Source organism: Pteronotus mesoamericanus, unplaced genomic scaffold, assembly GCF_021234165.1.
Source record: "Pteronotus mesoamericanus isolate MK-2021 breed Mesoamerican mustached bat unplaced genomic scaffold, CSHL_Meso_final scaffold_507, whole genome shotgun sequence".
Lineage (NCBI taxonomy): Eukaryota > Metazoa > Chordata > Mammalia > Chiroptera > Mormoopidae > Pteronotus > Pteronotus mesoamericanus.
Window position 1 is genome coordinate 4,095,245 of NW_026555319.1, and position 24,309 is coordinate 4,119,553.

General features: G+C 54.0%; 1 protein-coding gene across 1 annotated transcript in view; it reads left to right on the forward strand.

The window, feature by feature from the left end:
- Positions 1 to 5,499: 5,499 nt before the first annotated feature.
- Positions 5,500 to 24,309, forward strand: part of CAMKK2 (calcium/calmodulin dependent protein kinase kinase 2) — a 44,267-nt gene continuing 25,457 nt past the window's right edge. Inside the window, exons 1-2 of the mRNA XM_054593904.1 lie at positions 5,500 to 5,585; positions 20,836 to 21,349. Of these exons, the coding sequence (XP_054449879.1) occupies positions 20,897 to 21,349 (453 nt within the window). The 5' untranslated portion in view covers positions 5,500 to 5,585; positions 20,836 to 20,896. The remainder of the gene's footprint in view (positions 5,586 to 20,835; positions 21,350 to 24,309) is intronic.

Genomic DNA, 24,309 nt, shown 5'->3' on the forward strand with positions numbered 1-24,309 from the left:
CATTCGGATTCGTGTGTCTGATTTTGCTGCTAAACTATACATATTTATTTTGTTCTCCCTTTTCCTTTTGATAGCAAAGACACCAACTTTTGTTAACAAACGGCTGTTAGTGTGTTGAAGATTATGTTCCTTCTGAACAAAATCACTAATATCTTATTAGAAATTGTGCACACTCTCGGTCATTGTGTCAATTCGTTCACACATATGTTCAGACAAGGCCCCGTTTGGGTATCGGTAGATCTTGCTGGGAGGTCAGCGCAGGTGTTTCTGTGGCTTGAATTTCCTTCTGAAGCTTCCCTGCTTTGAATTAAGAAAGCACCTGAAGCTCCGAGGTGCACAGATGCTGTCCATCCCTCAAACACACGGTGGGACCCCGCACTGAAGCAGCAGCCAGTCATTGCTTTGTCCGTTCATGAATGTGCTGCCCTTGAGTGTTCACAAAAAGATGCCTGTTTCAAGTCCAAAACAGCAGCAAGACCCCAACCAAATCTTACAGCTTCTATAATTGACTCTTTTCTCGGTTAAATTTAAACCGGATAGGAAATAAGTTATCTCCAAAGCTCTCTGAAATGGTGTAGAACAACTCCAGCTCCTTACTGTGTGTTTGCTGGCCAAAGATGGCTGCTCTGGGAACGAGAAATGTCAACGTAGACGTAGAAACACTAATGTGTGTTGATGTTTAAATATTTTTCCTTAAAATTTATTTAAAAAGTTACATATGTCGTGGGTAAAAGTTAAACATTCTTTTTTAAAAAAAAGAATTTATTTATTTATTTTTAGAGAGGAAGAGAGGGAGAGAAACATCTATCGGCTGCTCCTCACACGCCCCGACCCGGGGACTCAGCCCCACAACCCAGTGACTTTGCAGGATGACGCCAGCCCGCTGAGCCACGCCAGTCAGGGCAACAATTAAGTGCTCTTAAAGGCTGTATGGTAAAAAGTAATTTTTCCTCTCAGGAAGTTACCATAACTGTGTTTCTTTTTATTCTTCCAAATATATTCTTTCATCTGATGTCATTTTTGGTCAATATATGTAAATTAAGATCCTCCCAAACTGGGACGTGATTTTAATCACTCTGCCTCAGCGTAAGAAGGTTCGAGAGATGGGGCACTGTTGCTTAGCTGACCCCTCAGGTATCAACATTAAAAACCAGAAGTCATTAGACCTGACCAAGGCTGGCTCCATAATTTGGGGGGCCCAGTGCAAAGTAAAAATACAAGGCCTGGATTAACCAGAGCCTTAAGCCAGATGGGGGCCTTCCATGTAGAGTCTTGCGCAAACGCACAGTTCGCACGCCCGGGAAGCCAGCCTGCCGGCCCTGCGCTCGGCTTGCATGTCCACCCTGGCTGGACGGAATCCGACGCTGATATAAAAGGCCATGGCTCCCTGTCACTTGGGACTTAGGTTTGTTGCCTGGGCCCATCTCCAGGGAGGAATGGTGGGTTTATTAGAAAGTTGGGAACATCAGCGTGATCCCCAAACTCAGAACCGCCTGGGTTACACCTAATTGGCTTTTTCCTGGTGGAGCGTTTGGTGGGAGGAGGAAGAGTCAGATTGGTATAGTGAGGAGTATAAAAGTTGATGATTTGGTTAAATGGGGAAAGGGTTTGGTGAGGAGGGGATTGCAGCTAAATCGCCAGTGGCAGTCAGGTCTGTAACAGAGACCTTAGGATGTATCCTCAAAGGGGAGGAGGAGGAAGCTGTGACCAGGACCAGCGGCTCTGCATGTGGGAATTCTACCCAGCAGGCTCCGTGCTGAGTGTTTCCAGCCCCTGGGCGCTGGGAACAAAACTCGAAGAGTGCCCTATTGTAACACCTTTAACCTGGCCACAGCCCCAAGCAGTAAGCAATCACACTAATCCCTTAAGCAGATGTAGAGGCCTCCCCGAGGCTCACACGGCTCCTAGGTTTCAGAGCTGGGATCCCAGCCTCATGGGCGCACTACCCTGGAGCGGCACTGATTTTGTGAATGATCCTTTTCAGTTTGTTGAACATGTGGTTGGTAATATCGGTTGTCATTTATCTGGTGCCCGGCATAGGCCAGACATTGGCCTAGGTCCCCCCTGTCATGCTAAGCCGAATACCGTGTGACGGGTGGGAAACGGCTGAGGTCGGCATGCCTCGGCTCCGGCACCAGGAGGGGTCGGCCAGGAACGAGTCAGGATTCGGGCCTGGGAGCAGGCCTCTCCGCCTCCGTGTTCACCTGTACGTCTCCAACGTTTCTTCTGGTCCAGAGCGTCTTGAATATTGTCCTGACGCTCTGGGTGGTTACCCTCATTTTGTTCTTTCTCACAGTGCATCTAAGACAAATGAAGAACTTCATCTGTGCCCCTGCCGACTTCTTCCCCTTTTATACTGTTGTTTATATTCAGGACAAACAAACTTATGAACGCCATTCCCTGAATGCAAACTTCTCAGGGTCTTCCCCTCACCGCCCCCCCACCCCGCCAGCATTTTCCTATGGTCCTGTTGGCTGGGAAAGAATTCAGTGAATAATGGCATGATTAATTAGATGTCTCTACCCGGAATGTCAAGTTATGGGAGGTGGAACCTCCCAGCAAACAACAGGAGTGGAACAGAGAGCAGTCCAGGACAGAGATAAAGCCTTGGCAGGGGCTGAGGATACCATCCTAATGGGTGAGATCATTTTAAAGTCTCCCTTTCAACCGCTCCCTGTGCTGTCCGAGTGTTCTTTTTTAAAAACTTTTATTTATTGATTTTGAGAGAGAGAGAAACATCAATTGGTTGTCCCACTTATCTGTATTCCTTGGTTGATTCTTGTCTGTGCCCTGACCAAGGATCAAACCCACAGCCTTGTTGTATTGGGATGATGCTCTACCCACCTGGGCTCCCCGGCCAGGGCTGTCCAAGTTTTCTTAAAAAGAAGATTCAGATGCTCTGTTGACTTATTTTCTTGGCAGTCTGTGTTGTCAAGACAACAAGATCTGTTTGCCTAGAAATAGGTTTTTCCGGTGTTCTTGGAGGAGAAAACTCAAAAAGCAAAGCCAATTCTTCTTTTTTCATACAGCGAAGAAGAAAATGGTTTGAGTGGGATGATTTCTATGACAAGAAGGGCTGAATGTCAATGAACGACCATTGTGATGTTCTCTGCTTTGTTCTAATTCACTCTCATGAGAGAGGCATGTGGCTGATGGGGTTTTTAGCTCTGTGCCACGTGTAGTAATAGCTATCACCCTGGAGTGCCTATGTGCCAGGCACTGAGCTACTATTATCTTTACACACACAACAGTATTCAAACCGCAAGACCAGCCCTGTGAGCTGAGTTTATTATCCCCACTTGACAGCCGATGAAACCGAAATCCCTTGTCCCAGGCCACAGAGCTGATAACTCTCAGAGCTGGGATTTGAACTAGGTCTGCCTGACTCTGCAGTCACTGCTTTCAACCACAGAGCTGAAGGTACACAAACGACTCAGCTGCGGCACCTGTCTACACTCCAGGAATTTAAAGTTCCATTGACCAGTCAGAACGCGTGTGTGAAAAGAACGAAGACAGGGTGGCAGAGTGTTAAAGAAATGGCACGCACGGTCCTTGCTATAGCAGGTCAGAGAGGAGAGAAGACAAGGGGGCCCTGGGTCACGGCATTTCCGGAAATTCTCCCCGGAGGAAGTGGAGTCGGGGCTAGCGTTTAGATTTTAATGGACTCTTTATCACCTGTCTCACATAATTGGCTTCTAACATTACACAGCTGTGCGTATGCCTAAGTTTCTGCCTGTTCGCTAGAGCTCTAAAAAAACACAGGCAATTCAATAACATGATGTAAACATAGAGAATTGTGTATTTTAACATGCAGCAGGGAAGGACATCAACCACGATCGATTTTGGCTTCGTAAGTAAAGCAGGGCTTGCCAAACTATAGCCCACGCGCCGACTCGGGCATGCCACCTGTTTTCATATGGCCTTTTAGCCCAGAATGGCTTATACATCTTAAATGGTGGAAGAAAAATCAAAACAGTAACATTCTGGGATCTGAAAATTATGTGCAATTCAACTTTCAGTGTTGTGAATAAAGTTTTATTGGCATACAGCCACACCCAGTCATTTACTTTGTGGCTGCAGAGTTGTTGCCAACAAACACCATATGGTCTGCGAAGCCTAAAATATTTACTATCTGGCCCTTTACAGAAAAAGTTTGCTGACCCCTGTCGCAAAATCAGACGAATTCAGAATGTTCCCTGTCAACCCCAATACATATTTTTGGGGAAGAAAATAGAAAAATACAGCACTATGCATCCACCATTCAGGACTGAGTTAACATTTTACCATTTGCTTCAAATCCACTTATAAGAAAAAGGCATAAAACTACGCGACATTCATCAACTGACTTGAACGCGCGCCGTCGATCCATAGCTCTGAGGATCACTTCAGAACGGTGGTTCGTTCTCCGGTCTTTACCATTCCCAGCAGAGGCGCGCGCGCGCGGAGCAGCGCGGGGCGGTCTGGCCGTCCGGCTGCCGCGCTCAGGATCGTCGGAGAGCGCCCCTGCAGCCTGGAAAGACTGGAGGAGCGAAGCAGAAGCGGGCTGGGGATCCACTCAGTTGACAAGAGGACTTGGAATCTGTCGTTAATTTGGCTCTTGACGCCCTTCTCAACTCTTGGTTCCCCTTTTGGCTGCCTGGCAGAGCCCGTGAGGCACCCGGTAACTCTCGGTTCAAGGCTGGCAGGTCTGGCAGCCTTCGAGGTCTTCTTTCCCCTCCCTCGCAGCGCTGACACCCCGCTGGAACACTAAACACGCGCTTAACGCTCCGCCAAAGCAGGGCGCTGAAAGAGGTAGCCTGTTCGGTAAGAGTATAATGTTTTCTACACAAAGCATCTAAGTAGTTTTCGGGAAAAGCCAGACTTCACTGGGTTTCGTTTAGTTTGGTACGTCCAGGTGGAATGGGTATGGGGAAGGTCCAGGGTCCCCAGCATTTAGGGCAGGCCTTGAGCAGTGATCAGGTGGGTGCAGAAGGGGGCTCCCCGAATAGGTGGCCCGCAGCCTTGGGGAACTTTCCGGGACTCGGCCGCCGCCCTGCCCTTCCCGCGTTTGGCTAAACAAAGCTAAGCCAACCAGCCGAAGGGTGCCGCGGCCGCCGCGGGGAGAACCCGGGCAGGTGCGCGCGGCGGGCGGGGCAAAGTTGCAGCGCAGCCCCCGGCGCCCGTGCCCCAGGAGGGTCTCTCCGCTCCCCGCAGGTCCGCGGCCTCCTTCCACCCCCTCGCGGCCCGGGCGCGCTCCCCTCCGCACCCCGCGCCGCCTCCTCCCCTTTCTTCTTTCTCTCCGCCTCGCCGTTACTTTCGTCTCCGCGGGCTCCCGCCTCCCAGCCCTCCCCGGCGCCCGGCCAGGCGGCGGGGACGCGCCCAGCGACGCGCGGAGGACGCGGGCGGGGCCGGCTCTGCGCCCGGGTTTCAGCGGCCGCGGCCAATCCCCGCGCAGCCCGCGGCGGCGTCGCGCCGGAGCCGGGACCCGGGCGGCACCTCCCGCCCCCGCCCCCCGCGCGCCCGCCGGGGGCCGAGCCGAGCGGATCGGATCGGAGCCGAGCCGAGCCGGGGGCGCAGAGCGCGGGAGGCCGCGGCGCGGAGCCCAGGTGAGCTGGCGGGGGCCGGGTCGCGGGCGGGAGACGTAGCCGCCGCACCCCCAGCGCCCTCCGCCTCTCGGGGCGGGGGAACCACTGCCGGGTTTGCAGACAAAGCCCTGAGGCCGGTCGCGGGCTCCCTCCATCGAGGGGACCCCACGTGCGCCGCCCCACGCCCCACCACGTGGGGGCGAGGTCCCTGGCGCCCCTTCCTCCGCATCCTCTGAGCGCCGGGGCCTGGGGGTGGCCTCTCGGCGGGACCGTGCCCGGCCCGGGGTAGCAGGGGCGGTCCCGGAGTTTGGAACCGAGGTCACGGGGGGCGGGGGTGCCGGGGCAGCCAGGGATCTCGGAGGCGGCCTAGGCCCACCCCCTCGCGTGTGACAGGTGGGGGAGCTGGAGCGCGCAGGGAAGGAGAGGGCCCACGGACTTGGAGCACCCCACCCCCGCACCCCGCTCGTCTTGGGGGCAAACGCAGGCCCTGGGAGGTTGGACAGCAGGCGGTAGGACCCTAGGCCAGCCGCTGCGGGGCCGGGGACCATGGCCTCTTCTCAGTCGGCCATTTGCCCCCGCCGCCCCCCGCCCCGGAGTCTCTCGGCCAGAACCTCACAGGCTTGGTCCTCTTGACCTAAATTCACCCCGGGGCCGCAGCGGGCGCGCTGTGCAGGCAGAGAGGTGCCTCTGGGACGCGGGGATGCTGGGCCCAGCCCCACGCCGCATTGGGTGTTGGTGCCTGGGGTGCCGCCCGCTCCAGCCTTGAGCTTTTTCTGGCTCCCCGCCCCCTGCACTGCCCAGTTTGGGAAGTAGGGTGTTTTCACAGCTCTGCCAGCCATCCTGGTGGCTCTCACTGGGTGTTGAAGAAGGTGCATCTCAGCCCCTCCGCTCCCCGCCCCCCGCGAAGGTTTGGGTGCGGGATGGAGTTGGGAGGGGCCGGAAACTCAGTGCTGTCAGCGAGAGAGGGGCGCGCTGGCCTCGGAGTGGGACACGCAGGGTCCACCTGCTTGGAGGCAACTTTTGCCTTCCTCGGTCCCGTGGTCCCTTCGGTCCTAGGGACGGAAACTTGTTGTGCCCCGGAGCTGTGTAGCCATTTACTGCACTCCTCTCCTGGCTCTTTGTCCCCAGAGGCATCCTTGTTCCTGGGGCGGGGGGGGGGGGGGGGGTAGGGTGGGGGGGGCACGGGAGGCAGGGGCCACAGGAAGAGGAGGGCTTTGGGGGAGTTAGACCCCTCCTCCCACAAAAACAGGCAGTGTAAGAATAAACAGTGCATATGCTATGCAAATGCAGCTTCTTGGTGCGCCTGGACCCTCCATTTAGATGGCTGCTCAGAAACCCTTCCTAGGTAGAAAGCAGCCATTTGTAGTGAGAACATACAATGCACTTTAAAACAAAAAGCAGCCACCATTTGATGAGCTCCTAAGTACTGTGCTGTGTGTAGCATGCCTTGTCTTATTTAATGCCTAAAAATATCCCACGAGGCTGTGGTTTTATCCCAATTCTAAAGATGCGGAGATTGAGGCTTGAAATAATCCTGCAGTGTTGCTAGCAATTGACACTAGTTATGGACGGGCTCAGAGAGGTTAAATAACTTGCCCAGGGTCACACAGCCAACCCAGGTGTGTCAGATCCTAGAGCCTTTGCATTTTGCCACCGGTCGCAGAGCGGGGACCCTTGCAAGGCTACCTCCAGCCTCTTGGGGAGCTCAGATTTGTTTACTCAACCTGGAGGACACAGACCCAAGCAGACAGGGTGTGATCCTGGCCGGCTCAGGCTTGTCTTTGCTCCCAGGTTGTTCCCCTCCCCCCATGCTTAATTTATTTATGTTTTTATTGTTCAAGTACAGTTGTCTCACTCCCAGGTTGTTAACAGTCTCGCAGCCAAATCTACTTACTCCTGACTGTGCGGCAGCTCTCCTCAGGGGCGGTCCCGCCTCCTGGGGAGTGTGGGGGAAAGTGTGGGGGCGACTTCTGGTTGTCAAAATGATGCTGAGCTCGCCTGGCTTCGGGTGGGCAGGAGCCAGGGATGCCAGATGTCCCGCAAGCAGGCCAGGTCTTTGGCAGACGCGGTGGAGACTTGCCCAAAGGCCGGGGGTGGCCCTGTTGGGAAGCAGCAGGAGGAGCAAGGGCTGTGGGAATGAAGGGACCAGAGGGCCGGGAGGCGGCCTGGTATCCATCCGGGAGGTTCCCTGACGGACGTGTTCTTTGTGTTGAACCTTGAAGAATGAGCTAAAAAGTGGAGTTTGGGTGGGAGGAGGAGGAGGGGAGGGAGATTGGACGGGATGAGCTGGCAGGGGAAGCTCCCTGCGGTCCTATGGAGAGCTTCGGCCAGACCCAAGACGGGCTGGCGGGTGGGGAGGCCCCTCTCCCCTGAGGAAGAGCCAGGCCAGGTGGGGCGGGCCAAGCCTCTTTTCAAGGCATTTGGGCTCAGGTTTTACCTATGTATTTATTTTTAGAGAGAGGGGAAGGGAGGTAGAAAGAGAAGGGAGAGAAACATCCCTGTGAGAGAGAAACATCAGTTGGTTGCCTCTCATACATATCTTGACTGGGGACTGAACCCACAATTTAGGCGTGTGCCCTGACCGGGAGTCGAACTGGGGACCTTTTGCTCCATGGGGCGAGGCCTCGCCTCCGGAGCCACCAGGTTCAGGGCTGGGCTCAGATTTTAATGCAGACCACGGAGTCGCCCTTATTCCGTCGTAAACCCAATTAATGGAGCGGCTCCCACAGGGAGGAGCACAGGGACTTGTCCGGGTCACTGGGGACCGTCTCCCGGGCACACCTCCTTGTGACTGTGGGCAGCATACGGTTCTCATTTCCTTCCCCGATCGTGGAGGTTTGGGGCAAATGCTATTCGAGATTTTCCTTTGGGTCAGAGGGCCTTGTATTGCTATTTTTCGCAGATGTTTTGCTTTGCTAATAGCTCCTCTCTCTGGACCGGGCCAGGGAGCCTGGCTCCACTTTGCCCAGGCATCTGTGAAAACTCCCTGTGGAGCGGACTTGCCTTCTTTCAGGCTGTGTGGTTACCCCGCTGCCCTGTTGGTGATATGGGTCCTTTTGTGTCTTGCTTCTTGTGTATTTTGTTCATCCATTCATCTGCGGATGGACACTTTGGTTGTTTCTGCCATAAGGGCTTCTTAAGGCCACCTTATTCCTTTGCTTCTGCAACCCCTAAATTAATAAACTGCTGGACATAAGACACTGTTTTAAACATTTGTTTTAAACATTTTTAAAAATTTATTGATGAGAGAGAGAGAGAGAGAGAGAGAAATATTGATTTGCTTTCCCACATAGTGATGCATTCATGGGTTGATTCTTGTGTGAGCCCTGACCGGAGATCTGACCACATCCTGGATGCATCAGAATGATGGTCTAGCCAGCCGAGCTCCCTGGCCAGGGCAGGACATTATTTTGTCCATTTGTAGGGAGAGGGTGATGGAAAAAAAAGATGCTCTGAAATTAGTTGGGGACCAGGTTCCTGGAGCGAGGTTTTGGGCACTACCTTAACTTCGCCCCATCTGCTTCTCCCCAGGAGTCCTGGCCCCCTTCTAAACCCATCCCCCCACCCCCAGGGAAATGCACAGGGATTCCACAAGTGCCATTTTCAGGGAGTTTTGATTTCATTTTGATTTCATTCTTTTCAGTCACTGTGATTTGTTAACTGTAGGTCCCCATGTGATTTCACTGGTGTACATTTTGTGACACGTTTTCCAGGTGAGTCAATACACAAAGTAAAAATCGCTTCATGAGACAGATCATGCCCTAGCCCTGCGGCCAGGCGTAGCGTCGCCCCAGCCCCAGCCTCTCCTGACGTGCACTGGAGCAGCTGAGCGCCCTGAAAGCCGAGCTGGCGGGCAGCCCAGGAAAGACCGGCCCCTCAGCCCCGCCCATGTGACCGCCGGGGTCTTTTCGGAGCCTGGACCGTGAGCCAGGCTGTGTGTGGTCATGTTCATACAGAAGATTGACTCTACAGCTACACACACGAGGGGCCATGGTGGCTCCATTTTACAGATGAGAAAATCAAGGCCCAGGCCCCCTTGCATCTGTGTGGGTTCCTGACAGGCTCTCGAGCTTCCCCCAGCCGCCTCCCGCGGGCGAGGAGGCCCCTTTTCTCAGAATGGAGGCTACCACCTCCAGGAGGTTGTGTGTGGAAATAATTTCTGAATGGTTTTGCTCTCTGAAAAATAACCGTTTGAATGAGTATCTTTTCCTTCTTTCCTGATTGGATCCCTTCCTCAACAAAAGGGAGGGGGGACAGGGTGGGGCAGGGGAAGGAGGCAAGTGAGGGAGACTTGGCAGGGAAGACCCGCCCCCTGCTTGGCATTCCCTGCTGGGTGATGCTAGTGACCAAAATGGGGAAGGAATGATTTTAGTCACTGTTTTCGGTTTCAACCGTGTTTGTAGTGTTGCTACTGGATTTTTTTTTTTTTTTTCCAATTATGAAACATTTGAAGCACAGAGAAAAGCCAGAGTTTTCGCTTGTTGACTGGCCCGTGTTTCTGGGAGGCTGGGAGGAGGCCCAGGAGGTGATGGGCAGAGGGCAGAGCAGGCACCGGCTCTGGAGCCCCGGGAGCTCTCCCTGGACCCACACTCTTGGGGGCTGGTGACAGGCTCTGCCCTGGGACCTGAGGGGTACAGGGGCTTGGTCCCTGTCCCCAGAGAGCTCCCAGGGGAGTGGCCTGTGAACTGTTGGGGAGTGCTCTGGAAAACATAAACAATTCCAGCATTTTTCCTTTTTGAAAAACAGAGAAAGAAAATTCCAAGAGTCTGTGGCGCCCCCAGCGCCACCCCATCCCGAAACCTTTTTTATGTTGTCTCTTTTTCTCCGGTCGGTTTCTGTAACTAGTTCAGAGATGGCAGTGGGAGAGCGAAATGCCAGTCGCCACTTGGAGGGGAGAGGGGGTCGCCCCCTGAGGGATCTGGAGGGTGGGGTGCTGGGAGGCCAGGTCTCTGTGGGCGGGACACAGGGTAGGAGGTGAGTGGGAGGGGCCCTGCAGGAGAAGCCTCTGCAGGAGAAGTTGAAACGGGAACCAGAGATTTAGGGGGGGCGGCGGTGGGCAAGGCGTAGGGGAAAGGGCGCCTCCCTCAGGCCTTCTTAACGACTCTCTGGGATTTGGCCTCCAGTGCCTCTAGTGGAGAGAGATTTCACTGAGTTCCACTGCAGACAGTTCTCCCACCCTCTGGGTCCAGGTGTGGGGGACAGGGTTGGACCCCTGAGCCACTCCCAGCCCCTCTTTGCCCCTGGCTGGGGTTGCTTTGTGCTGGCATTTGGGGAGGGAAGGAGGGGAGGAGGGAGGGAGAGAGCTGGATTTAGCATCACCCGCAAAGGCAGGGGAGAGGGAGGGAGAAGGGCCGTGGGTGGGCAAGGCGAGGGTGCCTGTGGATGCCTGTAGGTTCCGAGCTGGCCCTCTCTGTCGCCGATTTGCTAAGTAGGAAGGTGTTAGAGTTAGAGTCAAGGTCTCTTTCTTTTTATTACAAATTGCAATTCCATTTGTTTCTCTGCCATTTCCTTCCAGTGGGTGAAAGATTGGGAGGGATTCAGTGGACGAAGAGGGAGGAAATAAGATGGTTCCGATCTCCCTTTCCAAATCCCGCCCATCCCCACAGTCACACTTCCTCCGTCTTTAAGGCCGCCGGCGCACACCTGTCTCTAGGTACCGCCTGCGCGATCGGGGACCCTCTTCACGGAGCTTCATCACTGACTGAGCGGAAGCTGCCTGGCAACTCTTTAAGACCAGTGAGCTTCTTGCTCCGTAAGCATCCAGAGCTGCAGGGGGCTTGGGTTGCAGGGGCCGGGACACCAGGTCCTGGGCCTGGCCCAGCCCGGCACCGCTCAGCTGCCTTGGAGAGGTCGCCTGGCCTCCCTGGGTCTCCCGCCGCACCTGCAGCTCCGGTGCGGTGACGGTGCGGTGACGGTGCGGTGACGGCGAAGGCTGGGAGAGTGTGCAGGTTCTCCTCACCCCAGAGAACCAGGCTGCGAAATGATGTCGTCATTATACGACCCTTTAATCTTGTGAAAAAGTGATGCAGGCGGACAGCAGTTAGCGGGGAAGATGAAAAGGGTTAAGTTAGGGTGGTGGGTTAGTGATAAACATTTTCAATATAAATTAAAACCAATTCCAGGCTTGAACTCGACAGTTGCTGAAGTGCTTTCTTGGCAGCAGCTTCTGTTTGGGGAGCATTTGCCGGGTGCAGGGGCCTGCGCAGTAGGGGAGGTGGGTGTGGCCCCCAAGTCCCACGGCGAAGGAGAGGGGGTGTGCGCCTGATGGCCAGGTCCTGCCTCTCTGGGAGCCTTTGATTTCACACCTGTGCTCTCCCAAAGCACCGTGTGAATGTGGGCAAGTCACTGAGACTGACTGTGCCTCAGTTTCCTCACCAGTGAAATAAACGTGATAACAGCACCCGCCTCATCAAGTTGCGATGATAGAGTGCTTAGAATAGTGCCCGGTGCGTGGCACGCTCTAAAGGGGGCTGGCCACCCCTGTCACTGCGTACACAGCGAGCACAGCTGCTGCTGCAGTGATGCAGTGCTTGTGTTGGAAGCGCTAGGTAGACGCTGGCCGGACAGTCAGTGGGTTAGAGCACTGTCCCGGTAACGCCAAGGTGGTGGGTTCAGTCCCCAGTCAGGGCACATACAAGAAGCAACTGAGTGCGTAAATTAGTGGAACAACAAATCAATGTTTCTCCCTTTCTCTTTTTCTCCCTCTCTCTAAAATCAAAAGATAAACAATTGAAAAAAAGGGCTAGTTTCTTTCCTTCACTCTGTTTTGTTCATCATCCTTCCCCATCCTTGATTTTATTTATTTATTTTTTTAAGAGTAAAAGGAGAGAGAGAGAAAGAAAGACAGGCAGGCAGGCAGGCAGGCAGGCAGACTGACTTTGGAACTTCGGGTTTCTGACAGACTGTCAAGGTGAAAGCTGTCTGCGTTGCTGGGGACTCGCAACTGCCTGGCTGTTTGGCCCGGGTGGGAGCTGTAAGGTGCAGGGAGCTGACTGATTATCTGGCAGGGAGCTTAGTGAAGAAGCTTTTCTGTTAGTCTGCCCTGTGTTTCCTGTCAGTCAGGAAGATGGTTGTGAGTGACAGAAAACCAAGGGCAAACAAACTTAGGCAAACATGGGAATTTATTGATTCATGTAGTTAAACATTCCAGGGATATATGGGCTTCAGGCATGGCTGGATCCAGGTGCCCTAACTGTGCCTCCAGTCTCAGTTCTCCATCTGCTGCCTCTCTTCCTTCTCTGTCACCTTCTTTCCAAAGCAGGGTTCTCCCCAGCCCCTGATAACTCTAGAATTATATCCTCGTTGCTCATAAGTTCCACAGAAAGAGACATTCTTTCTTTATAATATTAATACAAAAGTCATAAAGTAAGACTTGGTAGACGGACGTGGGTCACACAGCTACTTTTGAATCAGTCATTTGACCAGAGCAGTTGCTCCCCGGTCAACCAGCTTGAGTCATATGGAAACCCCTGAAAACGGTGGTGCAGGCAGCCCCACGGAGCCCCCTTTCACGTGGCAGGATTGTGTAAATCAGGACGCTGTTCTCAGACCGCAGGAGCATAGAGTCTAGGCTGGAAGGAAAGCTCTTGACTTTCTGAGTGGCCTTGGGATGAAGGAAACAAACCACGACCTCTAGCCAATATTTACTGAATGCTTATCATACTCTAGAAAATCCTACATCCTGGAGTTCAGCAATAAACAAGAAAGGCAAAGCCACGTCTCTCCCAAGTCAAGTCACATCCATGTGGCCTTGCCCAAACCCCGCGCATCTCTTCCTGATCACTGGCAGACACCGAGCCTTGGCTCTGTCCCCTCTCACCCAGGTCGTGGTCTCAGATAGAAGACTGGGCTACAGGCTCCCCTTTATTAGAGATTTCGGCCCAACCTGGACTTTATTCTGGATGTAATATGTAGACATGACAAGACTGCACCAGTAATTTTTAGTCCCTTCCTGAAAAACTTAAATCAGTTTTAGCTCTGCCTGGTACCACTGCATGCCTCGGGGCAAATGATTAAACCTTCCGGGGCTGCCTTTTCTCGCCGAGGAGATGGAGTAGTTGGAGCCGGGGCCCAGCGATACCCAGTACATTGCAGAGCAGGGCCTTGCGGGGGTAGGATGGGTCCCGACAGGCGGCAGAGGGGAGGGAGTGGAATGTGGCGCCTGGCCTGTCCTTGGTCCTCAGCCTAACCTCCTCTGGGGGAGGTGCGGGGCGGGGGTCGTCATGAGGACTGGCGTGCTGTCCACAGTGGCAGCGGGTTCCAGGAGGCGGCATGGGCCCAGCGCTGTTGGAGCGCCCAGCTCTTTAACAGGCTCTGAAATTTTGATTTTTTTTTTTTTTTAACAGCAAGGAATTTTATAAGCAAACTCTGCAAAAGGAAACCGTTAAGAACCAGAGCGTCAGGGGCATGAAATTTTGATTTTTATCTAAACTCTCCCAGCTCCGAAATGTTGGCATCTTATTCAAATAGTTCTTTTTTTAATTTACTGATTTTTAGAGAGAAACATTGCTTTGTTGTTTCACTTATTTATGCAGTCATTGGTTATTTACTATATGTAAATGACCAGAGATCAAACCCGCAACCTTGGCTTATCGGGATGACGCTTCAACCAACTAAGCTAGCTGGCCAGGGCGAAAGAGTTTTAAACACAGGGGAGGCCAAGCAGAATACATCGGTGACCAGATGTCATCTCAGAGTCACCATTTGCCATCTTTCTGCTGCAGGCACTGCATTGGGTTGGGGTCCGCACATTCAAAAACCAGAGCTGTCTCCCTGCCATCTGGCAAGGGAGGGAGGGCTTTCGTCTCTGGGGACACATTCAGTTTCAGCGCCTCCAAACTAAAGAGCGTTCAAGGACAGACAGTTGTTAAGAGTCGGTATCCCCGAGTCTGATAAGACTGCTTGGTTGGGCCGAGGCCCTGAACTTGGAATATTCTAGCTGGTGTCTAACCTCTCAGCCCTGCAGCTCGGACAGCCGAGCGTCTCAGGCCACCCCGGTCACGCGCTGGCAGTCCCTGCTGAATGGTGGCTTCGCAGGTTGGGTGGGGAGCGGTGTCAGGGCGCTAGGGCTGCCGTGACAAAGCGCCACGGCCCGGCGGGCTTACGCACCAGGCACGGGTGGGCTGTCGGTCCCGGAGGCCAGACGTCCAGCATCAAGGTGTCCGCAGGGTTGGTTCCCTCTGAGGCCACGAGGGGGAACCTGTTCCATGTCTCTCTCCTGGCGTCCGGCGGTGTGCTGGCCACCTGGCGCGCCCCTTGGCTTGTAGGTGCAGCATCCCGGTCTCTGCCGTCGCGTTCTCATGGCATTTTCCCTGTGTGGGGGTCTCTGTGTCCCCATTTTTCCTTTTTATAAGGACACCAGCCGCACTGGGTGAGGACCCGCTCTAATGACTGTCTCGCACCTTGGTTACCCGTGTAAGGACCCTCTCGCCACGCAGGCCACGTTCTGAGGTCTTGGGGTTAGGACTCGAACACTTCTTTTCTAGGGGGTACAATTCAACTCATGACAGGCACCGAGCGGGGTCCCCGTGGCTTTGCCCTGGACGCCCCTACAAACTCCTGAACCCCGCCCACCCATCTGGGACCTCGCTCACACTCGGCCACGGGGACCTTCTTTCTGTTCCCACCACTTGCCACCGGCCCTTCTCAGAAGCCGTGTCCTCCCCTGGACCAAGTTCCCATCCCCTCAGCACCTGTTTACCTTGGAGGTTCTCAGCCTAAATGTAACCTCCCCACAGGACACCCTCCTTGACCCCCTCCCTGCCATTGGGACCTGAAGTGGGTCTCGGTGTTCTCTGGTCTCCTGGGTTTTTCCTCCAGCATGTGCATATAAAGTCTCTTGTGTGCCTGCTTTTAAGAAAGCATGGCTGTCTTGTTCATCCAGCACATAGTAGGTCCTCAATAATTAGTTGTTGAAAGAGCACATGGGTGAGCGACTTTCCTTCAGGGCCTCCCTGAGCCTCAGTTTCCCCACATGAGAGAGACTGTGCTGGCCATGCCTGTTACCCCAGAGAGGCCATCAGCCCCGGCCTTGGCAGGATCCTTGCAGCTATTTTGGGCTCCTTTGTTGTCTGCTGCACTGAGGCTCCCAGGGTGGCCTCTGTCCTCCGTGAGCAGGCGGAGGTTGGAAACAGCCCCCAGGAAATGGGAACGCATTTCCTATAGGTCTGTGCCACTTGGCTTACGGCAGAGGAGGCAGCGCTTCCCTTCCTGCTGGCCCCGAGCCCCGGTCCATCTGCTCCAGGCAGGGTCTGGTCGCTTGGCTGCGCTGCCCTGTGAGAGGAGAGGGGAGGGGAGCTCGGGGCTGCCGGCCAAGGGCGCTGGGGGAGGCCTTCGGGGTGGGGGCGGGACCCGGGGTTGGGGCAGGAGGCCCAGGGGAGAGCGCTCTTGGCATCTTGTCCAACCCAAGCATCTCTGTGGGGGGCCCCCTCACCCTGGAGCCCTGGAATGCAACGCCCGGCAGTCCTTCCTTCCGGCGCAGGGGCGAGTGCAGGCTCAGTGACCCAGGCGGGGCAGGTAGCCGTGCCTGGTGCGTGATGAGTGCTTGGCTGGGCGTCAGCTGTTGCTGTTATAAACGCAAACTGCTGTCTTTTTTACAACGTTTTTCTCTTGGGGAGTGTTGACAGCGACCTTTATAGGGTTGTGACCCTGTAGGGTCTTGCACTCAGGCTGGATGGCCGAGCCCTGCCTGCCAGGCCTCTTGGCAGCCCAGCGGCCTCCCTGTGGCCTTGCAGCCCTGACGGCTGAGCTCCCTTTCCTGAGACCAGGGCACAGCTGCCCTGCAGCGCAGAGCGCCCGACGCAGTCCGGCCAGGGTGCATCTCCGCTCCTCCTCCCTCCAGACCTCAAAAGCCAAGGCCAGGCCAGACGCCAGTGTGTCAAGGAGACTGATTAAAAGCAGCTTTGCTGGGGGCGGATGCCTTGGTGTCCTTGGCCTGGAGTGGAGATCGATAAGCAATTGTTTTTCTGTTGACGAGAAAAAAACCCTCCATTAACTTTCTCAGGTGCTGCCAGGCTCCTTTTCTTTTCAGGAACTCTGCAGCCCTGTCCGGTGGCTGGGAGGGGGGGCCGGCCCCTGAGGCTGCTACCCTGGGGCGGGCGGGCTCACAACCAGGGCCCTGGAAGCCCCCCAACAGCAGGCTGGCGCACTCGGACACCAGAACTTCATAGGAACATTCTGGAACACAGCCTGGCAGGCAGTGGGCATTTAATAGGTGTTTGTGGAAAGTAGAGTTTTTTGAGCACTTAACCGCATGCCAGGCAGGATAGTGAGTGCATAGTTCATTCAATAATCCTTATGACTACCGGGTGAGCGCCCATTTCATAGGTAAGAACACCGAGGCCAAGAGAGGCTGCGTCGATCCTCCATGGTGAGTCTAAGCAGGAACACTTCAGGGTTCCTGCTTTTCCCCTCCTGGGACCCCAGGACCATGAAAAGGATATGTAAAGTGACAGTACCTGGCGCCACTGAGAGCCTTGAACTTGCGCCGTGTTCCCTCACGGACAGGGAAGCCAGGACAGGACACGGATAACGGCTTCTTTCTCAGGCACAGAGGGTCTGGCAGAGGAGCTGGAGGCGGCCAGCGGCTCCCCCGCCTCTCCCGCTGTGGGCAGCTGCTAGGCCTCATCACCCTGCGTTCTATCGTGGCTACAGTTACCTTCTTTCTTTTAAAACGTCATTTCTGAATTTTTACTTAAAAAAAAAAAGATTTTATTTACTTACTTTTAGAGAGGGAGAAGGAAGGGAGAAAGAGAGGGAGAAAAACATCGTGTATGAGACATACGTTGATTGGTTGTCTGTCGCACGCACCCCCACCTGGGACCCAGTCTGTAACCCAGGCCTGTGCCCTGACTGGTAATCGAACCAGCGACCTTTCAGTTTGCAGGCTCAATCCACTGAGCCACACCAGCCAGGGTGAATTTTTACTTTTTAAGTAAAGGTAAATACAGTGAAAAGTAAGTCCCTCCCACCTAGATTCCCCACTTCTGCAAACCAGTAGTTTTCTCTTGAGACAACAGTTTTCACTGTTACCATTTTCTTTGTACCTTTCCAGAAGTTTGCTTTGCATAAGCAATTATGGGCACATATATGGCCTTTGCCCCCGGGCCAACAGCTGCATACTAGTGTTTTGGTTTTTTCCATGTAACAGCGTGACTTGGAGCTCATTCGTGTTAGAATGTGCAGTTACCTCTTTTAAAATAAATCCATGGTTTTCTCCTGGGATGCATGTACCTCGCTGTATTTACCCAGCCCCCTGTGGATGGTCCTTTAAAACCACACTATGAAATCAATCTTTTATGTACATCATTTTTTAAAGATTATATTCATTTATTTTTAGAGAGAGGGGAAGGGAAGGAGAAAGGGAAGGAGAGAAACATTGATGTGAGAAACATTGGTTGGTTACTTCTTGTATGCGCCCTGATTGGGGACTGAACCCACAACCCAGGCATGTGCCCTGACCAGGAATCGAACTGGTGATCTTTTGGTTTGCGGGATAACACCCAACCAACTGAGCCACACTGGCCAGGGCACGTTGTACGTACATTAAATTTCACATGTGTGAGGTGGTCTATAGGATGAACACTCAGGTATGGCATTGCTCAGTCAAAGGTGTGTGCATTTGGGATTTTGCTAAATTTTGGTGAATTTCCCTTCGTAAGGATGGTACCAATTCATACTCCCCAGAGCCTCACCAAAATAATGTTGTTATTACATTTTTTGTCTTTGCCTATCTGATAGTTGAAAAAAAAAAGGCTTTCATTGTAGGTTTACTATTCTTAATTTTGGCAAAGTGTACATAACACAAAATTTACCATTTTTAGGTGTACAATTCAGTGGCATTCATTTTAAATTCACAGTGTTGTGCAACCATCACTGCTTCTTCCAGAACTTTTTTTATCATCTGAAAACTCTGTGCCCCTTAAACAATGACTCCCTGTTCCCCTCTCCACCAAGCCTCTGGTAACCTCCTTTCTACTTTCTGTCTCTGAATTTGCCTACTCTCGGTCTGTCACGTGAGTGAGGCCAGGCAGTATTTGTCCTTTAACAGCTGGCTTGTTTCACTCAGCACGTCCTTAAGGGTCATCCGGGCGTAGCACCTGTCAGAGCTTCATTCCTTGTTACAGCGGATAATCCAGTGCAGGGAGGCACCGCCGCCTGTTTATGCAGCCTCAGCTGACACGCACTTGGGTTGTTTCCACCTTGTGGCTACTGCGGGTAATGCTGCCGTGAACACGGGCGTGTGTGCCTCTGAGTCTTGCTTTCACTTCCTGTTAGCACAGACACCTAGGACAAGACCTCCTGGGTCCCGCCATAGTTCTTTATTCAGCTTTCTGAGGACGCGCCGAACCATTTCTTGGTCGTTTGAATCCGCGGCCCAGCACCGTGTCACATGGTGGGGCTTTGTTGTTCCCGTAGCGCGAACTGTGTTCACAAATCGCGGCCGTATCCAGGTGGGGACACATGTTATTTTCTCAGCGCCTTCCCATTGGTCTTAACTCGCTCCGCAAGAGCAGGGACCCCATCTGCCCACATCGCTGTCTAGGTGGCCTGACGGAAGCTGCCCCCAGGAGGGCAAGTGGCATCTCTCTGCCCCTCGTGCGGTTCCTCCAGGGAGCCCTGGCTTTCTGCTCCAGTCTGCACCTTTCTCTCTGTCCCCGCACTGCCATGCAGTGTCACCAAGAGAAAGTTTATTCCTAAAGCCACTCTTCTCGGCACTGTGGTGACATGGTGATTGGCGTGAAGCTGCCACTGTCCCCATCTGTCGACGTCCTCCCTGAATTCCAGCCGCACCTGTGACATTTGTCCAGCAGAATTTGTCAAACACATGAACCAAAGGTTAATATTCTGTCCCAGAGACAGAAGGAATTGATAGTCTAAGGGAGTTTGTCAATCTTTTTAAAAATCGACCATTTTAAAATGATTATGCACAATTCAGTGGCATGGTTCAGTACATTCACAATCTATCTAGTTCCAGAACATTTTCATCCCCAAATGGGGACGCTGGCCCGCGAGCAGTCACCCCGCCTCCGCCCACTGCCTCTCCAGTCCTAGGCAACCACTAATCTACTTTCTGTCTCCATGGGTTTGCCTGTTCTAAGAATTTTGTATAGATAGACTCATACAGACGTGATCTTTGGGCCTGGCTTCCCTCACTTCACATGATGTTGTTGGTTTGTCTAGACAGCGGCACGTGTCAGTGCCTCATTCCTCTCGGGACCTGGGTCCCATGCAGCCACGTGGGCAGGCCGCACGGTGCTCGCCGGTCGCCTGCGGCCGGGCGCGGAGGTCGCTTTCCCGGGGCTGCGGTGACTCACGCTCTTTGGGCATATACCTCGGAACAGACTCGCGAGGTCATGTGGTGATTCTCTGTTTAATTTTCTGAGGAACCACCAAGCTGTTTGATATCAACGGTTTGGATCCTGTGTTTGCCTTCTGTCTGGCAGGCACCAGCTGAACGAGGAAAACATTAGATAATAGAGATATCAAGTCTGGCCCCTCAGACAACACAGATGCCCCGGCTCACACTGTCCTGGCGCCTGTCCTTGGTGTGATGTGACCCTGGACCCCCACTTCCCAGTTGAGGATCATTGGCTAAGAGACCCAGCTACTGGGTATGTGGGCTTTTCATTAGGAGACCTTGGACAAATCCCTTTCCTTCTCTCGAGCCTCAGTTTCCCTATTTACTCAATGGGGCTATAATAGCAAACCAGCAATTTAGGACCCTTGGGAGATTATGCTGATGTGAAATTTGTTTTGTAAACTGCGAAGTGCTGTTTGCATTGTTGCCATAGTGAAGTGATGCCGCCCAGAGGTCACCAGGCCGGAGTGTCCTTTGCATTAAAAAATATTTTAAATAATGGCTAATTAAGGGGAAAAAAAATCTTGAGATGTCATCTAACATTCTGGGTTTAGGGCTTCTTTTGAAAAGAAGGGTGGGCGGCCGGAGAACCAGGCAGCCCTCGGCCCGCGTCCCGGCTTGGGAGGAGTTGGCCTGAGCTGGAAATAGCTGCCCTGCTTTGTAGGGGGCGCGCGTGCTCTGTTTTGAGATTCTGTCACACGTGGTTCCTTGGTTCGTTCTGGAATAGAGGTTTGGTTTCTCGTTATACGTGTGCGGAGAGACTTAAACCAAGGAAATGTGGCATATTCGTTTCTGTATCGATCCAGAGGTCAGGTTTTGCCGGATTTTTTGGGATGGACGGCAACACGGGCAGGAACGAGGCGCTGTCATGGGCAGCAGTGGGCGGGGCGCTGACCCTTCCTCTCTCCGCAGGCGGCGCCGCGGATGGGAGTGCCCCGGCGAGGCCGCATCCCATGAGGTCCGCGCACGCACCATGTCATCATGCGTCTCTAGCCAACCCAGCAGCGAGCGGGCCGCCCCCCAGGATGAGCTGCGGGGCGTGGGCGGCGGCGACAGCAGCAGCCAAGGCCAGAAGCCGTGCGAGGCGCTGCGCGGCCTCTCGTCCCTGAGCATCCGCCTGGGTATGGAGTCCTTCATCGTGGTCACCGAGTGCGAGCCGGACTGCGCCGCGGACCAGGGCCTGGCCCGGGACCGGCCCCTCGAGGCCTATGGCGGAGAAGTCCCCCTCGACGCTGCCGGGCCCCAGCCCCGGCCCCACCTCTCCAGTCGCAAGCTCTCCCTGCAGGAGCGCTCCCAGCTGGACGTCAACGGCCGCTGCGCCCACCCAGCCCAGCCCGCCTCGCCCGTGGGCTCCCCGCAGTCCTCCCCGCGGCTGCCCCGGCGGCCCACGGTGGAGTCCCATCACGTCTCCATCACTGGCATGCAGGTGCGTGAGCAGCGACAGCCGAGCCGAGCCGAGCCGGGTCTCCGCGTTAGATAGGCTTCTGCAGAACATTCCTGGTGCAACCAACTGATTTGGGAGGTGATGCCAGGAACCCAGGTGGGGAGGGAGGAGAGGGAAGGGAAGTCACCCGGGGATGCAGCCACGGAGCCGGTGAGCACTGAGCACTGGGCCCCATCTGTCTGGGGAACACGGGAGCCAGGGAGAGTATGAGCTCAGAGTTACCCAAAATGGGAGCCGGGAGCAGGGCCTTTTACGTCAATGGCACCCATCCGCCAGAGAGGCTGCTGCGGGTGGGTGATCTGCCCTGAGTGTGCGCAGAGCAGCCCGGGGCCGGAGAGAGCCTCCAGTGAAGAGAAGCACCTGCCAGTGGTTGGAAGGTGTGTTGTGGGCTCTGAAAGGGGGCGGGCAGGTTCCTGAGAGGCCCCCCAGCCTTACAGCAAGGCCCCCTTCGCTGGATGTGTGCCCGCAGCAGGCACAGTGCTCAGCGCTGTGTGTGTGCATTTCTCACTGGGTCCTCAGGTGAACTTCTGGGAGGCCCGTCAGAACCCAGACCGCCCCCAGGTTCCCAGGGCCCTGTGGGATCTGACCCTCCACCCCCACCTCGTCTCCTGATTCACAGACGTAGGTCCATACCCGCTTCCTTAGATTCTTCAGATTCCCAGGCTCATGTTCCTTGTTGGGCTCATACTTTTGCTGCCCCCTCTCCTTGGAACCTCTCCCATCTTTGCAAGGTTATGTCCCTCTGACGTCCAACTCTCAACTCAAATGTCACCTCCTTTGAAAGGCCTCTCGGACTCCCCCCTCAGCAGCTGTGAGCCGCAGGCCTTCTCTGTCCTGCCACCCTGTTGGCTTTGCCTCACATCCCCCGCCTCTGGACCGTGATGCTGTGTGCCTGTTCAGTCCCTTCGTGCCTGTCTCCCCCAGCTGGAATGTCAGCTCCGTAGGGCGCCGCCGCCTTGCACCATGGTGGGCACATAGTAGGAGCTTGAAAATATCTGTTGAAGGAATGAATGCATTTAATTGGAGGAAACTTGGAAGTCAGGAATGGCTTTTTAATTTTTATTCTATTTTAAGATTTCATTTATTTTTAGAGGGGGAGAGAAAGGGGAGAGAAACATCAGTGTGCGGTTGCCTCTCAGACACCCCCTGCTGGGGACCTGGCCTGCAACACAGGCATGTGCCCTGATTGGGAATCGAACCAGCAACCCCTTGGGTCACAGGCCAGCACTCAATCCATGAGCCACACCAGCCGGGGCAGGAATGACTTTTTAAAAGGGGCTGATATGTAACTACATTTTGAGGGCCAGGTAGAACTTCCACAATTGGAGGTGGGCACACACAGGATGTGGTCACTGCAGAGGGAAGGTACAGCATGTGCAGAGGCCCAGAAGTGGAGGCATGAGGTGGGGGGAAGGGTGGTCGGGGTTCAGTTAGCTAGAGTGCGGGGCCTTTAACAGGGGTAACTACCCAACAACTTCTGCCTCCTTCCCACAAGCCAGAACATAGCCACACAACCGCCCCTGGCTGTGAGAGGCTGGGACAATGACCTTGTTCAGCCCAGGATATGGCCCCCGAGTTCCACTTATAAGGAAGAAAGGGGAGACTGGTATTTGGTGGGCAGGGAGGCAGCTCTGCCAAGGCCAGAGCTGTGGAGGGCGTCTGCGGCCAGGTGTGGGGTCGCCGCGGTGAGCTGGGGCCAGCGCGGTCAGAGCGGACCTCTGGAAGATGGATTCAGCAGCGTGCGAGTGTTGGATTAGGAAGCCGTGGGACCCCTTAGGACAGCACCTGCCCTGCCTGTCACGCCCCGCCAGGACGCAGAGTGAAAGTAACACTGGAGAGAAACACCGCACACCACCGGAAATGTCTGCCAGCGAGGGGAGGGCCCTGAGCCGCCGGGGGCAGGACCCAGGCCAACGCTGCAGGTCGCGGGTGCTCTGATGTGGAAGTCCCTGTGGGGAAAGGAAGTTGAGAAATGATTTAGTGGGGCGCCGTTTACTCCTCCCCACCGCGTCCCACGCCTGTGTGTGCCAGCCTGGGAGTTCACACACTGGACCGACAGCAAGAATTGAGGAGAAGGTTACATTTGTGGAGGTGGCTCAAGGAAAGTGTCGGGCATATCTGTAACACGTGAAGTCCTGTGTTCGATCATGTTTCTTTTCCCAGGTTTTTTTTCTTGTGTTAGCTAACAATTCCCCCAAGTACACTGAGGTATAATTAAAGTACACTGCACATATGTCAAGTGGACGACTGGGTCAGTTTTGGTGTATTTGTACGCCTGTAAAACTGTCACCCAGTCAAGATCACAGATTTTTCCGGCACACTCAGCAATGCGTCCCTTCCCCGTCCCCTTCCGCGTATCACTGCCCACATGGTTTTTACTGTTACAGATTAGTTTGCTAGTCCTAGGACTTTATGTAAGTGGAATCATCTAGCATGTACTCTTATCACTTAGCTTCTTCTTTCACAATCTAACGATGTTGAGGTTCAGCCATGCTGTTGCAGACACCAGTAGTTCCTTCCTCTTTATTGCTAAGTATCAGGAATTCCATCGTTAAAAAAAAAATTTTTTTCAGCCCTGGCTGTTGTGGCTCCATTGGAACATTGTCCGGGAAACCAGAAGGTCTCAGGTTGGGTTCCCTGGGCGGGGTGCTTACCGGGAGCAACTGATTGATGTTTCTCTCTCTCATTCATCTTTCTCTCCCTTTCTCTCTCCTTCTCTTCCCCCTCTCTAAAATTAGTAAGCATGTCCTCGGTTGAGGATGAAAAAAAAAAATTCCATTGTTCCTGTGTGCCCCTGCTTGTTTATCCATTTACTTGTTGATGGACTTTTAGTTTGTTTCCAGCTTTTGATTTTTACCAATAAAGCTGATAGGAACATTTGTACACAAGTCTTTACTTGGACACGTGTTTTCAGTTCTTTTAGTCAAATATCTAGAAGTAGA